Source organism: Miniopterus schreibersii, assembly GCF_964146895.1.
Source record: "Miniopterus schreibersii genome assembly, chromosome: 1".
Classification (NCBI taxonomy): domain Eukaryota; kingdom Metazoa; phylum Chordata; class Mammalia; order Chiroptera; family Miniopteridae; genus Miniopterus; species Miniopterus schreibersii.
This window is the reverse complement of record NC_138101.1, coordinates 3,319,198-3,331,928: the sequence shown is the minus strand read 5'-3', so window position 1 is coordinate 3,331,928 and position 12,731 is coordinate 3,319,198. Positions and strand designations below refer to the sequence as shown.

The window sequence follows — 12,731 nt, the reverse complement described above, 5'->3', positions numbered from 1 at the left end:
AGTGGACGGGTGGTCTAGGGGAGCAGGGGCATCCTGCATCCTAACCGATGGCCAATCCCCTTCCCAGAGGACCCGCCACCACCCTTCAGATCAATGAGAAGCCCAGTGGGTTTGGAGAACAAACTGACCGAGACCGTCCTGGAAACACACTCACCACCCTGGTGTTTCCATCCCTGGGCGCGGGCGCCCCCCCCCCCCCCCCCCCCGGCTGCCTCTCCCTGGCTTTCTCCCTGGGGCTGCACCTCGCAGACCAGTCAGCTTGGGTGCGTGTCACCTGTCAACGTCTCACTCGCGAGAGTGGCCTCCAGCAGAAAGCAAGCCGGCTCGGCCCCTGTAGGACTGGGGCGCCACCCCCATGCCACGTGTGACAAAGGTGACTGACTCCGCCGGCCGGTCAGCAGGCCGCGTGGTGCTGCCTCCGTGAGTGACGAACGTGCCCTGCTGGGCCCCACTGCTCAGTGTACTCTGACCCGTCCAGCACACCCCGAAACAAGCTCTCATTTTACTGAGTGACGGCCATTCTGGTCACGCGGGTGATGGACGTACTGGGATTCACTAGAAACTCTACCTTTGCTTATGTTTGAAATTTTGCACAATAAACACTGAATATGTATAATTTTTTACAAACTCTTTCCCCAAATCCTGCCTCTCTGTAATTTAAGTAACAAATCCAGCCTGTCAGGTGCAGATACTGAGAGCTGGTCCCCTCCTCTGACGCCCCCGCTGTGAATCCTGTGAGGATGAACTGAGGGAACGCGTGGAACGCGCCTGTGGCCGACCACGTGCTCCGTGAGCGTGTCTGCCGTTTCGGGCCCTGACCTGGTCCACGCTGCCCTCACCTGGCAGAAACGTCTTCCTGAAGGTCTGGAGTCCCGCTGAGGTCTTGTTTCCAGTCGAGTCCCTGACAACAAGGCCGGTAATATTGTCAAGCAGAAGCAGATCGGACAGGTTGGCGGCCCCTGGCGTCGGGGTGTTGTTTACCAGCAGGCGCACCTGAGCCGTTGATGACACGCTTGGCCCAGACTCCTAGGATGGGGTGAAGTGAGAGCAGATTCAACGACAAGTCCAACCTCCTAAAGTGATGCTCTAGCTCGACTTGCGCACGTCAGGTCTTCGGGCAGAGAAGATCCGTGTACACATGCATGTGTGTATACGTATGTGTAGGGGCACACACATGTGCACACACACTCATACTTGCATGCACATGGCAGAGAACATATTCAGGAGGACCAAGGAGGGCTTTATGGTCTCACAAAGGTTCTGAGAATTCATCAGGCTGATTTCAAAGGCCCCGGGAGAGCACTGACACAGCCAAGCTATTGCCTGGTGACAGTTTCAAAGCAACTGGGACCCTGAGATGCAGTGAGATCATCCTACAGAGAAAAACGTAGAAAACATCCCAGCACAAAACCAAAGTCAGGCCGGGGAGAGTGCAACAATGGGTGCCACCAGGGAAAGTAAACAATGGTCCTTTCTTGCTCCTTTATTTTGAAGAGTTGGCCCCAGAGCCCTGGGCAGGGCCCCGGGCTGCCCTCTGGTCTCCAGCATCCCCCGAGCTGGCCCCTGGCTGCAGGCCTGTCCTCCCTGCGGGTTCTGCCCCGTCACGTCTGACTGGCTTGGCTGTTAGAACCCGCCTGCTGGCCCAGCTGGGCTCCCCACCTGGCCTCTGCAACCTCGCCCTGCTCCCCTCTCTGACGTATCTGCCACCATCCCTACCCATCCTTCACCCAGCACGTCCCGAGAGAAGTGACTCTGGAACATGAGAGCAGAGCAGGCAGCACTCTGGGAGCAGTGCCCCCCCACTTATGTAAGGAGCAGAGGATGGTATGTGTCCCAGACACATGCAGGCGTGCGCGCGCGCACACACACACACACACACACACTCATGAGTGCATGAACATGCAGAAAACATCCCTAGAAAGACACAGGAGAAACTGGAGCACTCACTGTATCCGGGATGGGGAACAGGACACCCGAAGGCCTGGGAGAGGATGACAGCTATGCATGAAGGGTTCCCTCAGCAGGCCTGAGCTGCCCAAACCCTGCGCATCCCAAAGGAAGGGCTGGCCCTGGACCAGCTCCTGGGGGACTGACCTCTACAGCCCTGCCTGGTTAGCGTGTCTTCATGTACCTGTGGCCTTGGGCCACACCAGGGAGCTGGTGCTAACAGTGTGACTCCTGGTGGGGGCCATGGGCCAAGCTCCATCATGGTGAGCTCTGGAGGGGCTGGAGACTGAGTAACTGGGGGCAGTTACACGGCTGCTCCGTGCCTACGTGACCCACTGGCAATAAAAGTCCTGGACACCAAGGCTCGGGAGCGTCCCTGGTCAACGTCACACACCAGTGTTGGGGAAATTAAACGCCGTCCCCACAATTCCACCAGCAGAGGACAGTGGGCAGCTGTCCCTCTGGAACTCTGTCCCACGCGTGGTTTCCTTTGCTGACTTTCATCTGTGTCCTGCTGCTATAATGAACTGTAACTATGAGCACACAGCTTTGCTGAGTTCCGGGAGGCCTCCTAGTGGATCACTGAACCCAAGGATGGGCTTGGGGACCCACCCCAAGGACAACATGAAAAGCCACCTCATGGGATTAAAGACCTAAAGGACATTAAATAATCTTTACACTGTCAAGCACCATATCAGTGTGAAAACCTATCCTAAGTGACCACAGTGGATTTCCACTAAGAATAATTTGTTACCAAAAATCTTAGCCCTGGTGAAGTAATATATGAATCCCTCATAGGTCAGCTCATCACTCACATGTTCAGACACGGGTAGAGAGCCCTATGACCTGCCAGTTCTTAAATATATAACCTCACTAATACAGGATGTGGGCAAAACCCAATTATTGTCCCCTCGAGCCTAAGCCACCTACGGACACTTACCACTGCACACTTCTGAAAAATTACTCCGCTCTCAGAAGCTCCTTGAATGTTTCTTGAAATGTCTCCAGGCTACAAAAAAATAGAGAAATTATTAGAAAACAAAAAAACATTTCGTGCTACAGATATCTAATAAACATTCCTTCTCCCACGACTTCTATCTTACTCAGAGTACCAGTAGAGTCCTGACCACTGGCTCTCCTCCACCCGTGGGGCCTTTCCTGACCGGGCCCCCCCACCCTCTGGCCTCACCCTCCCACTCCTCACCCCGGCCCCCCTGCTGGTCCTGGACCACAGCAAGCACACCCCGCCCACAGCCTCTGCCTCACTATAATCCCGGTCTGGGAAGCCCTTGTGCGAGGGGCCCTTGCCCTCTCATTCCATCCAGGGCTCTGCTCACCTGCCAGCTCCTAAAGCGCCTTCCCTGACCACCCATCTGGAGGGTGATCACCGCCATCTCTTTCAGTCCCCGTTGCCCACTGAATTCCTCTCTATAGCCTGAACCACCAACTGCCACACCATGGAGTGACACCATTACTTAGTGTCTTTCTCCTGCCCCGAGAATGCAGGTTTCTTGTGAGCAGAGACTGCCCTGTTCTCTTATATCCCCAGCACCCAGAACGCAGCCCGGCACCCCGAGGGCGCTCCGTAAATGCTGGGGATGAATGGCCCACTCGGGAGCCCCTTGTCCACACCGCCCTTCACTGCTTCCCTCCTTCCAACCTCCAACAGAACTTTCCGAGGGGATGGGCCTGTTCAATACTGTGGGCTGTCCAGTACAACAGCCACTGGCACAGGAGCCTTTGAGCACTTGAAATGTTTAAATTTAAACAGCCGCATGTGGCTACTGTACTGGACAGAGCAGTTTCAGACTGTCTGGGAAATGGTGGTAACTGCCTATCAGCTCACCCTTTGCAGGAGGAGATAAGATAGTAAGTTAACAGTGAGCACTTATTTCAGGTTTTCAAGGCACTTTCTTGGGGAGCCTAGCAACAAACTTCTACCAGAATGTTCCCGCACTGGCTTCCAGAGGGAGGAGTAGGGACATGCAGAGCAGGCGAGGTCGGGAGCGGGCTCTGAACTGGGGCCAGAGCACAGGACGCCATGTACTTCCCAGCTCGGGTGGCAGGAGTGGATAAGGGAACCCTGAGAAATGTCCTGTCAGGGTACTTTTTAAAAGCTCGGTAAATTGACAAAGAGTGTCATTATTTTTGTCTGCTCTGGTAAAAGCCTAAGAACAATAATAGAAAGTGAAGGGGATCTCACTGAAGAAACCTAAGAACCTGTTGCCAGTGTAGCAGGTGCCCCGGGGCCTGCAGGTAGAGATGATGCTGGACCAGGGAGCTGGGTCCAGGGGGGCTGGAGGACCCAGGGTGGTGATGGCCCAGACCCCTGACCAGGCATTCCTGGGAGCAGCAGCCTGGGCTTGCCACTGGCCTGGGGTGTAGGGGGTGCAAGCAAAGGAGGGAAGTGGTCAGATGTATACACCTAGGACACATCACCTGGAGAGCTGGGAAAAGAATGGTTGAGAGCACAAATTAGGGGACCCAGGGAAAACAGTCACCAAAGGCCAGAGGGGAAGGGGTGGGAACTGAACCCAGGGGCTGGGGGGGGGGGCAGCCATCTGAGCCGATGGGCAGAAGGGCTGGGGACCCGCGCGGGGAGCGACAGCCAGGGCTCCGCGCCTCCCCGAGTTTGGGACCACAGAGGGCGGGCAGGGTGAAGGGGGCAGTGGCTACAGCCCTCAGCCGGGCGGGCAACAAGCGCCCCGCTCCCTAAGGTGCTCTGCGCCCCTGAACTCACCAAACTCCCACTCCCGCCGCTGCGCCCTCCCTTCCCGATAAGGTCCCCAAGTCCTCGGGCCCGGCCGCCCGCCTCACCTGCGCCGCGCGCTCGGGCCCCGCCCCGGGGGCTGCGCGGGGGTCCGGGGGCGCCTGTGCGCCCAGGGGACGCCGGAGGGGGCTCGGGCCCGCGGGGAGCCGGCCCCCGGGCCCCGCGGGCAGCGCCAGGGCGGCGGCCAGGAGGCCCCCGGCCAGCACCCAAGCGGCGCGCCCCGGGGCGGCCCCCGCGCCCATCGCTCGCCCGGGCCCGCGGCTCCGCAGGGGGGGCGCGTGGGAGTCGCGGCCGCTTCCGGCGCCGGCCCCGGGCCCGCCCCGCCGAGCATGCCCAGTGCGCGCCGCCGCGGAAAGTTTTCTGGAAAACACGGGCCTCGGGGGCTGGGCGGGCGGGAGGCTGCGGGGCGGGGCCCCGACGGGGCGGGAGCCGGCGGCGCCCCCGCCAGGCTCGGGCGCGCTCGCGCCCCCCCGGGGCCGGCGTTACGCACAGCCGGCGCGGTGACTGCCCTGCTCCCAGAGATTCCAGGGGCTCCAGGGGCCCGCCACTGATGCCTACGTTTTCTCTGCGTCTTCGCGGAGACCCCCCCTTCTCCGGAAACCCTTTCCCGACACACGACCGGCCCCAGGCCCGCCGGGTCCCTAGTAGAAGCATTTGGAGAGGCAAGGCCGTGCGTCCTGGAGAGCCCGGAGGGGACGGGCCAGCACGGAGCGGAGCGGGGCTGGAGGGAGACTGGCAGCCCCGGGCAGAGGGAGGGAAAGGGGACCCTCATTTCTGGTGGGGTTCAGTGCAGCCCACTTGGGCACCCGCTGCCTGAGACCTTGCTGAGGATTAGCCCCTGGACCTGCCCAGCACCCCCCACCACCACCACCACCACAGGGGGGGCAGGCAGTCAGACCAGCCACTGTGGGGTGTCTCTGATGGACCAGGGAGAGGGGAGTTGGTGTCTGGAGCCAGGAGGCAGCAACTGAGCAAACACCCTGCACTCTTCATGCATCATGCCCAGGAGCCCTGGAGATGCTTCTGCGGACCTGACAAGCTCAGGGCCGGCCACCACGGCGGCCTTGCAAACGCAGAGACTTAAAGTAACCACAAAGGAGGGTCTGAAATGAAAACAGTTTAATCTAAAAGCAGTTCACGGCGGGTAGTCATGTCCTCAGGCAGTATTTTTCCTTAACAAAGGTGAATTTTCACCTTAACAAGCCTGTCTTCTCTAGTCCTTTGCCTCTGAGATAACATACCTGATTAACATGCCTTTGCAAAAACAAAGTAATGTCCCTTTTTCCGACCCCTCAAAGCAGGGGGCGGAGACCTCAAATCCCCTAGTTGTTGTTGGCATCATGTTCATTGTTGACTGTTAACGACGCTGCACCCACCTACGTAAAATAAGTGTGGCTATCGGTTTACTTTCTATCCAACCCCAGAGGTCAGCCCCCCCCCCCCCCGCTTTCTCCCACCTCCCTAATCTTTCACCCATGGATTTCTTGTAACCCACTTACCCTCCCTTTTGATTGCAACGCATAAAACACGGTGCAAAACTACCGTTCCCCGGGGCATTATCTCAGTCTGCTGAGACTTTGCTTCAAGACAGCTTGGCTCAAAAACTCACAACAATTCTTCACAGGCTTTAAGGTTTCTTATGTTAACACATCCAAGGAAACATTTAAGCAGCAAGGCTTAGCATAGTGTGAGCCCCAACGCCAGACAGACACGTGTATCTGTCCCACTTCCCCGTGACAGCACCTTGAGCAAAGCCTCTCCTCTTTAGCTGTCAGTTTCTTCACCTATAAAAACTAAATCTGTGTAATAGTTCCCATCCTGCCCACCTGGAAGGCTTGATGAGGAAATGGTGAAAAAACTACACCCTTGAGCTGCACGTCCAGGTTAAGAACACAAAAGCCCTTGTCTGTTGAAGCAGGTAGATCCCTGTGGTCCCCCGGCCCTGGCCCTCCTAGGGAATTAAGCTCCAAACTGTGAGAGTGTGTGTGTCCAAGTGTGTACACGTGCTCACGGCTGTACCCCCAGCGCCGGGACGAGCTGGCATCTGCTCGGTAAACGTTTGCTTAAAGAAAGAACAGACACCAAATGCCTCTGGTCGCTTCTCTCCCCACACAGCCCTGAGGGCCTCCATGCCTGGCCTTGCCTGGTTCTTTGCTGACCGGGTGCCTGTTGGATCAGCAGGTTTTCTGTAAATGCTGAGGGAATGAACGACCAGTTGGTGTCTCCTTTTGACTGGGGACTGGATGTAACGATCTTTCTACACACTGTCCCAGAGGAAAGCACTGACCATCCACAGAAGAATAGGCATTAAGACAGGATTCTTGCCGGGTGGGGTCTGGCTCAGCCGTTGAGCATCTAGCTGGGATCCAGGAGGTCACGGCTGGATTCCCGGTGGGGACATGCAGGGGTTGTGGGCTCCATCCCCAGTAGTGGGTGTGCAAGAGGCAGCAGATCAATGACTCATTGATGTTTCTCTCCTTCTCCCTCTCCTTTCCTCTCTCTGAAATCAATAAAGATATATGTGTGTGTATATATATACATGTATGTATACATATACGTATATGTGTGTGTGTGTGTGTGTGTGTGTATATATATATATATATATGACAGGATGCTTCACAACAAGTTCAGAGGGAGTGGTGGACTGTGCCCACCGGGCCACCCAAGGGTGGCCAACGGGGAGACGTTAGAGGCAAGGCTGGAGTCCGACCTGCGTTCAGAGTTACTGAGGTCACCAGGCTAAACGCTTGGCACCTCGTAAGCGCTCAATAAACTTATCCGAGCAACGCCCTCCCGCGCTGCTGGGGACCCCTCCTCCGCTGAAGCCCAGCGGCCCAGGGACAACCAAGAGTCCGCCCAAAGGCTCCCCCTGGACACGCGCGCCTCGGCCGGGCATGCTCAGTGCACAGGCGGGGCTGGGGCGGGGGCGGCTCCAAGTTTTGGGCGGAAGGTCCCGGCTCCTCCCTCCGCCGGGGCCGCGCGGGGAGCCGGGGAGGCGGCGGAGGAAGCAGACGGCGCAGGACCGAGAGTGGGCGCCGCGCGCCCCCGACCGCCCGGGCTCCGCGCCCCCGACCCGCGCCGCCGACCTGGCGGGGACCGTGCCGCGCGCGGGCCGGAGCGGTGGCCGGCGGCCGGCGGGATGCGGCCGGGCCGCGGCCTGAGCGCCCCCGATGGCCCGCGGCGGGGCGGCCTGCGGGCGCGACGCGCGGCTGCTGCGGGGCGGGGACGCGGCGCCCCCCGCGCCCGCGCTGCTGGCTCCCGCCGTGCTGCTGGGCGCCGCGCTCGGCCTCGGCCTCGGCCTCTGGCTCGGCCGCCGCGCCGCGCGCCCGCGCCCGCGCCACCAGGTGGGTCCGGGGCTGGGCAGCCGGGCGGGGCGCACGGGGCGCGGCCCTGCTGGGCCCCGGGGTCGGGCTCCGAACCCATGGAGCGCGATCGGGGGCTCCGCGCGCGCAGCCGGGCCTGCCCCGGGCTCCCCTTCTGGTCCAGAAGGATGCTGGAGACAGTGATTGCAGAGGGAAGCGGCCGAGTGACAGAAGGGCACTGTCCTGGGGTCCCCCAAAGTGCCTGCTCCTTCCGAGTGCACTGTGTGATGCAGACGGGCGCCAAAGCCCTCCCGGCCTCAGTCTCCTCATCTGTAGCACCAGGGGCTGGCACTGGAAGCTGGTAGGAGCCCAGCTCCGCGTGGTGGACAGGAGGCCTGGGGATCCCCACCCCTGGCTCTGTGCATCACCGGGTCAGCCTTTCCCGAGCCCCAGCTGCTGCACTGGGATGCATTCTGCCTCCATTCATTCACTCACCCCTCCAGTGAAAGTTTGCAGAGCACCCTTCTGCAGGCGGGCCCCTGGCCAGGGGTCCTAGAGGCCACCTCAGTGAGCAGGACAGACCCCGCCCTGGCCGCTGGAGTTCCCAGCTAGTGTTATTTCCCCATCTCAGAACTCAAGGCTGTGTTCTAATCAAAAGCTTACTGTAATCTGTCTCCTGAAGGCTGTGTTCTCTCTCGTCCTCAGAATGTCCTAGGTTTAGCCACTCTGTTCTTATTTTGTGACTAGTATTTTCTCTTATCTCTCTGAGGATTGTAACTGTGAGTTTTCTTTTCTCCATGCGGTGTGTTTCCCGCTTGCTGTTTCCATTTGTTTGTTTTGTGTTTGTCTTTCCTATTAGAGTCTGCAATCAAGTGGCTGTTGACTCTTAGCCTCCTGGTCATTTATAACTGGGGAGCAAAACACTGATGCTCCCCTGTGGGGTGGATGAGAATTTTCTCCTGGAGTCTCTACTGTAGGATGGTCCAACTGGGGCCCTCCCTGCAGAACCCCCGTACTGGGCAGCTATGACTGCTAAACAAACAGCCCCCGAATCTCTGGCTTCATCATCTACCCCTCTGCACCCCACCCAGAGTGCTCCAGCCACACAGCTTCCCTGGACATGCTGAGCATGCACCTGCCTCAGGGCCTTTGCACTGGCTGTGCCCTCTCCCTGGAAAGCCTGGCCCTAAGATGTCTGAATGGCTTGCTGTCTCACTTGTGTCAAGTTTCTTCTCAAATGTCATCTTGTCCAAGAAGACGTCCCCTCCCATTGCCCTCCGGTCCCCCATCCATTGTTTTTCCCTATAGCACTTGTCACCTCTGACATACTATGTGTTCATTTAATTCTTTGTTGACATCTCTCTTATGTTGCTAGAATGTAGGCTCCAGGAAGGCAGGGGCTTTGTTTGTTTGTCTAGAATAAGGCTTGAGGCTTAGCTGTTCCATGGCAGTTGCTGACTAGCTCATTCACAAACGGCTGATAATTCTTCAGTTCAAAAATTATGTCCATGATCAGCCAGTGGTCCAAGGGGCTGGATAAGTGTCTCTGGCATAATAGGATTTTAAATATAGTCAATAATGATGCTCACTGCAAACAGAATCAGCAAATACTGAATCATTGTCCCAGGGGGAAACACAGGACGAGATTTCTGCAAAACTCTAGTCACAACATTTTCATTAACCAATCAGTACGTAGCCTTGTTTAATGTTTCTGTTTAAAGACACATTATTTAATATGTATTGTTGATAACACTGAACTTGAGGCCAACAGCCCTGTAACTCTGTCCTGAGCGAAGATTATCTCACAGGTGCATTTTCTGCCTGAGGCAGTCGCAGCCTTCCTGTGCTTAGGACACTAGACCCCACCACACTACTACACTTAGAGGTCATTTTAAACAACAGAATCACCTGCAAAAGCACAAAAATGCAAAAAAAAAGGAAAAAAAAGGCACTAAATAGAACACGAAAAGGACGTGTGTTTGCAGTCTGAGCTGAGCCAGAGGCAGGCCGTTCTCAGTTGGAAACTGCACATCAGGCAACTCAAACTTCACGGGTTCGGCACACGTCCAGGACCGTTCACAACAGCACCCTGGGTGTTGATTTGGGGAGTTACAAATAAAGTTTAGCCAGCAGGCGGATCTGCGAATGCAGAGTCTGCAAAGCACAATCGCCAGTCCTTCACAATACAGCCAGCCTGTAATTTAAGGTAATCGAACATATTTTTTGAAAAGTCACCCAGTGACTTTATTGGAAATAACAGGAAAATTAATATTTAAGTGCCGTTTCTTGAGTTAAGCTGTTAAGCATTAAGGAGCTCCCAGGCCACCCAGACCCCTGCCCTGGAAGAACAATGACCTTTGACCCAAGATTGCCTCCAGGGCCCGAGGACTTGCTGAGAGGCTGCTCCCTCCAGGGGCTTCTTGGGGGGGGGGGGGGACACCTGGACAGTCTTGAAGGATGTGTGGCCGCCCCCAGGTGGGAGTGAGAGGAGGGGCAGTGCACACAGGGCCCGCAGAAGCCCAGAGCTGAGCAGACGTGACTGCAGGGGGTGGGGACCTGATGGCTACAGTCCCAGGGCCACTGGGCTGTCTGATCGCAACCTATCCCCCCTTTGGATTTTAGGTAGATGACGCTCAGAGTCTGCTCAAGAATTTGGAGTCTAATGCAGAGACCCCCTCCGAAGCCGGTTCCCCGTCCAGGAGGAGGAAGAGAGGAGCGCGGACTTCGAAGGACTCTGAGGCTCTGGACGTAAGTGGGGTGTTTGGGTTTATCTGCCCAGGTGCACGTCGGGTGTCCCGCGTCCCACCTGGCAGCACAGAGGTCCTCCGGATGAGCCTCTGACGGATCTTAATGTCCCAATAGGTTTCTTTTTTGAGGCACAATTTACAGACAACGAAATGCACAGGTCTCAAGTTTACAGTTGGACGAGTGAGAAGTTCATACACACCCTTGGAACCGACACCCCGGTCAGGAGCATTCCATCACCTTGGAAAGCTCTCCCAAGCCCCTGTGCCCCTTCAGGGGCGTGGGAGAGCTTTCCAGGGCCCAGCCCCTTCCCGGGCCGCCGCTGCTGTCATTTCCAGCACCGAGGTGGTTCTGCTGTCCCAGACCCTTGCAGTCTTACACCCAGACTCCTACACTCTTACAGTCCCTGGGACTGTAGCCATCAGGTCCCCATCCAATTTGGTCTACATCCAGTTTCCTGCGTTCCCTCGGTGTCTTCCTTATGAGCTTCACGCACGTCCTTGCCCTTGTCAGTGTGTCAGTATTTCGTCCTCTGAGGGCGTTGGTCCATCGCGGGGATACGCCAGGCGTGGCCTTTGCGGTGATCGGCTCTTCTGCACGAGGCTTCTGTGAATGTTTGCATAAGTGTGCTTGTGATTTGTTTTCATTTTGTTTTATTTCTTTTAAGCACATACTAAGTACACATCTAGGAGTAGGAGTCCTGGGCCTCTGACGAAGGTGTTAAAAGACGCATTCTCCCGGTACCCCTGTCCCGGCCCCCCACTCGGTCCAGCCGAAGCCTGCCCGTGGGGCATCGCTTCCTGTGTGGCATCCAGGATCCTGGAACCCAGTCCCAGCTCTGCCGCCTGTTTGCTGTGTGATGTTGGGCAGGAAACATAACCTCTCCGAGCTTCAGGTTTCTCAGCTTTACGATGCTAGTGATCGGGGTCCCTCATGAGTTATCATTGATTCTGTGATTATTCCTGCCCCAGAATAAGTGATCCAGCTGCACTTACAGGGAGCCACATCCTTCCACCTCCCCGGGAGGCGAACTCATTTTTTTCCCCCTGTAGTGTTTTCCCTGTGAACTGTTGAGCTGCACCCAGGCTATGCCCATTATCAAGCTAATAATTGCCAGAGTTCAGTTAGAGAACTGGCCGTTCCCGTGACCGGCTCGCCCCCATGCCCCTGCACTCCGCAGGCCGAGCTCAGCAGAGAATGTGCGGGGGACTGGCCGAAGGGTGAGCCGAGCGGAGACTCCCCGTCTAAGGCCCAGAGAACCAAGGCGTGAGTGCTTCCCGTCTCTCCTTGCATGAGCTCTGGTCAGGTAAATGGCCCACAACCACCAAAAACAAACAGAAAATTCCACTGGGCCCTGAGGCGTGCAACTCCTAGCTTGGGCCTCGGTTCTCCGTCTGCATCCCGGCCCCGTGTGTGGAGCATCCGGGCCCTGTGTGTGGGATGACAGAGGACAGGGAGCACTGGCTGCTGCAGGGACACGTGTGCACCTTTCCGGAAAAGAATGCCACCCAGTCGGTGGTGAAATGGGTTCTTGCCTCCTACGGTTTTGCTCTCACTAATTTTTGGAATAATTGCATTGCTTCGGCGGAAGGAGTTTTACGTTGAAATTTGCTATACATCCAATTTCCTGCATCATTGTGCAGCTGCGGCTGGGGAGACCGTCGGACTGGGAGGAGCTCTGAGCTGAAGGAGAGCCCTGGAAACCCCATCCGGCGGGTCCCGCTCAGGCGGCGGAAGCCTGTCACCTGCCCCATTCCGTGTGCTGAGTGCTCACGGGTCCTGCATCTGCTGACAAGTGTCGTGTTCGTCCCCAGGCCTGCCCTAGAAGGGACAGGGTCCTCCATCCTCTGACAAGTGCCATGATCGTCCCTGGGCCTGGCCTCGCGGGGATGGCAGGCTCCAGGGGGACGGGATGGAAGAGCCACCGCAGTCCAGGGTTTCCCAGGTGGCTGGGGTCGCGCCATCAG

General features: G+C 57.3%; 3 protein-coding genes across 5 annotated transcripts in view; 2 read left to right on the top strand and 1 right to left on the bottom strand.

Moving 5' to 3' along the window:
* EVC2 (EvC ciliary complex subunit 2) overlaps positions 1-4,986 on the bottom strand; it is a 41,757-nt gene extending 36,771 nt beyond the window's left edge. For all 3 annotated transcript variants that reach the window (XM_081131475.1, XM_081131477.1, XM_081131476.1), the window contains exons 1-3: positions 4,765-4,986; positions 2,888-2,956; positions 840-1,026 (exon numbers count right to left, since the gene is read on the bottom strand). In XM_081131475.1, coding sequence (XP_080987601.1) covers positions 840-1,026; positions 2,888-2,956; positions 4,765-4,959 — 451 coding nt within the window. In that variant the 5' untranslated portion in view covers positions 4,960-4,986. The remainder of the gene's footprint in view (positions 1-839; positions 1,027-2,887; positions 2,957-4,764) is intronic.
* Positions 1-12,731, top strand: part of STK32B (serine/threonine kinase 32B) — a 616,411-nt gene that overhangs the window by 219,278 nt on the left and 384,402 nt on the right. The window lies entirely within an intron of this gene.
* The window catches only part of EVC (EvC ciliary complex subunit 1), a gene marked incomplete at its 5' end in the record, with an annotated part of 39,804 nt that continues 34,960 nt past the window's right edge, over positions 7,888-12,731 (top strand). Inside the window, 2 exons of the mRNA XM_081155367.1 lie at positions 7,888-8,061; positions 10,642-10,767. Coding sequence (XP_081011493.1) covers positions 7,888-8,061; positions 10,642-10,767 — 300 coding nt within the window. The remainder of the gene's footprint in view (positions 8,062-10,641; positions 10,768-12,731) is intronic.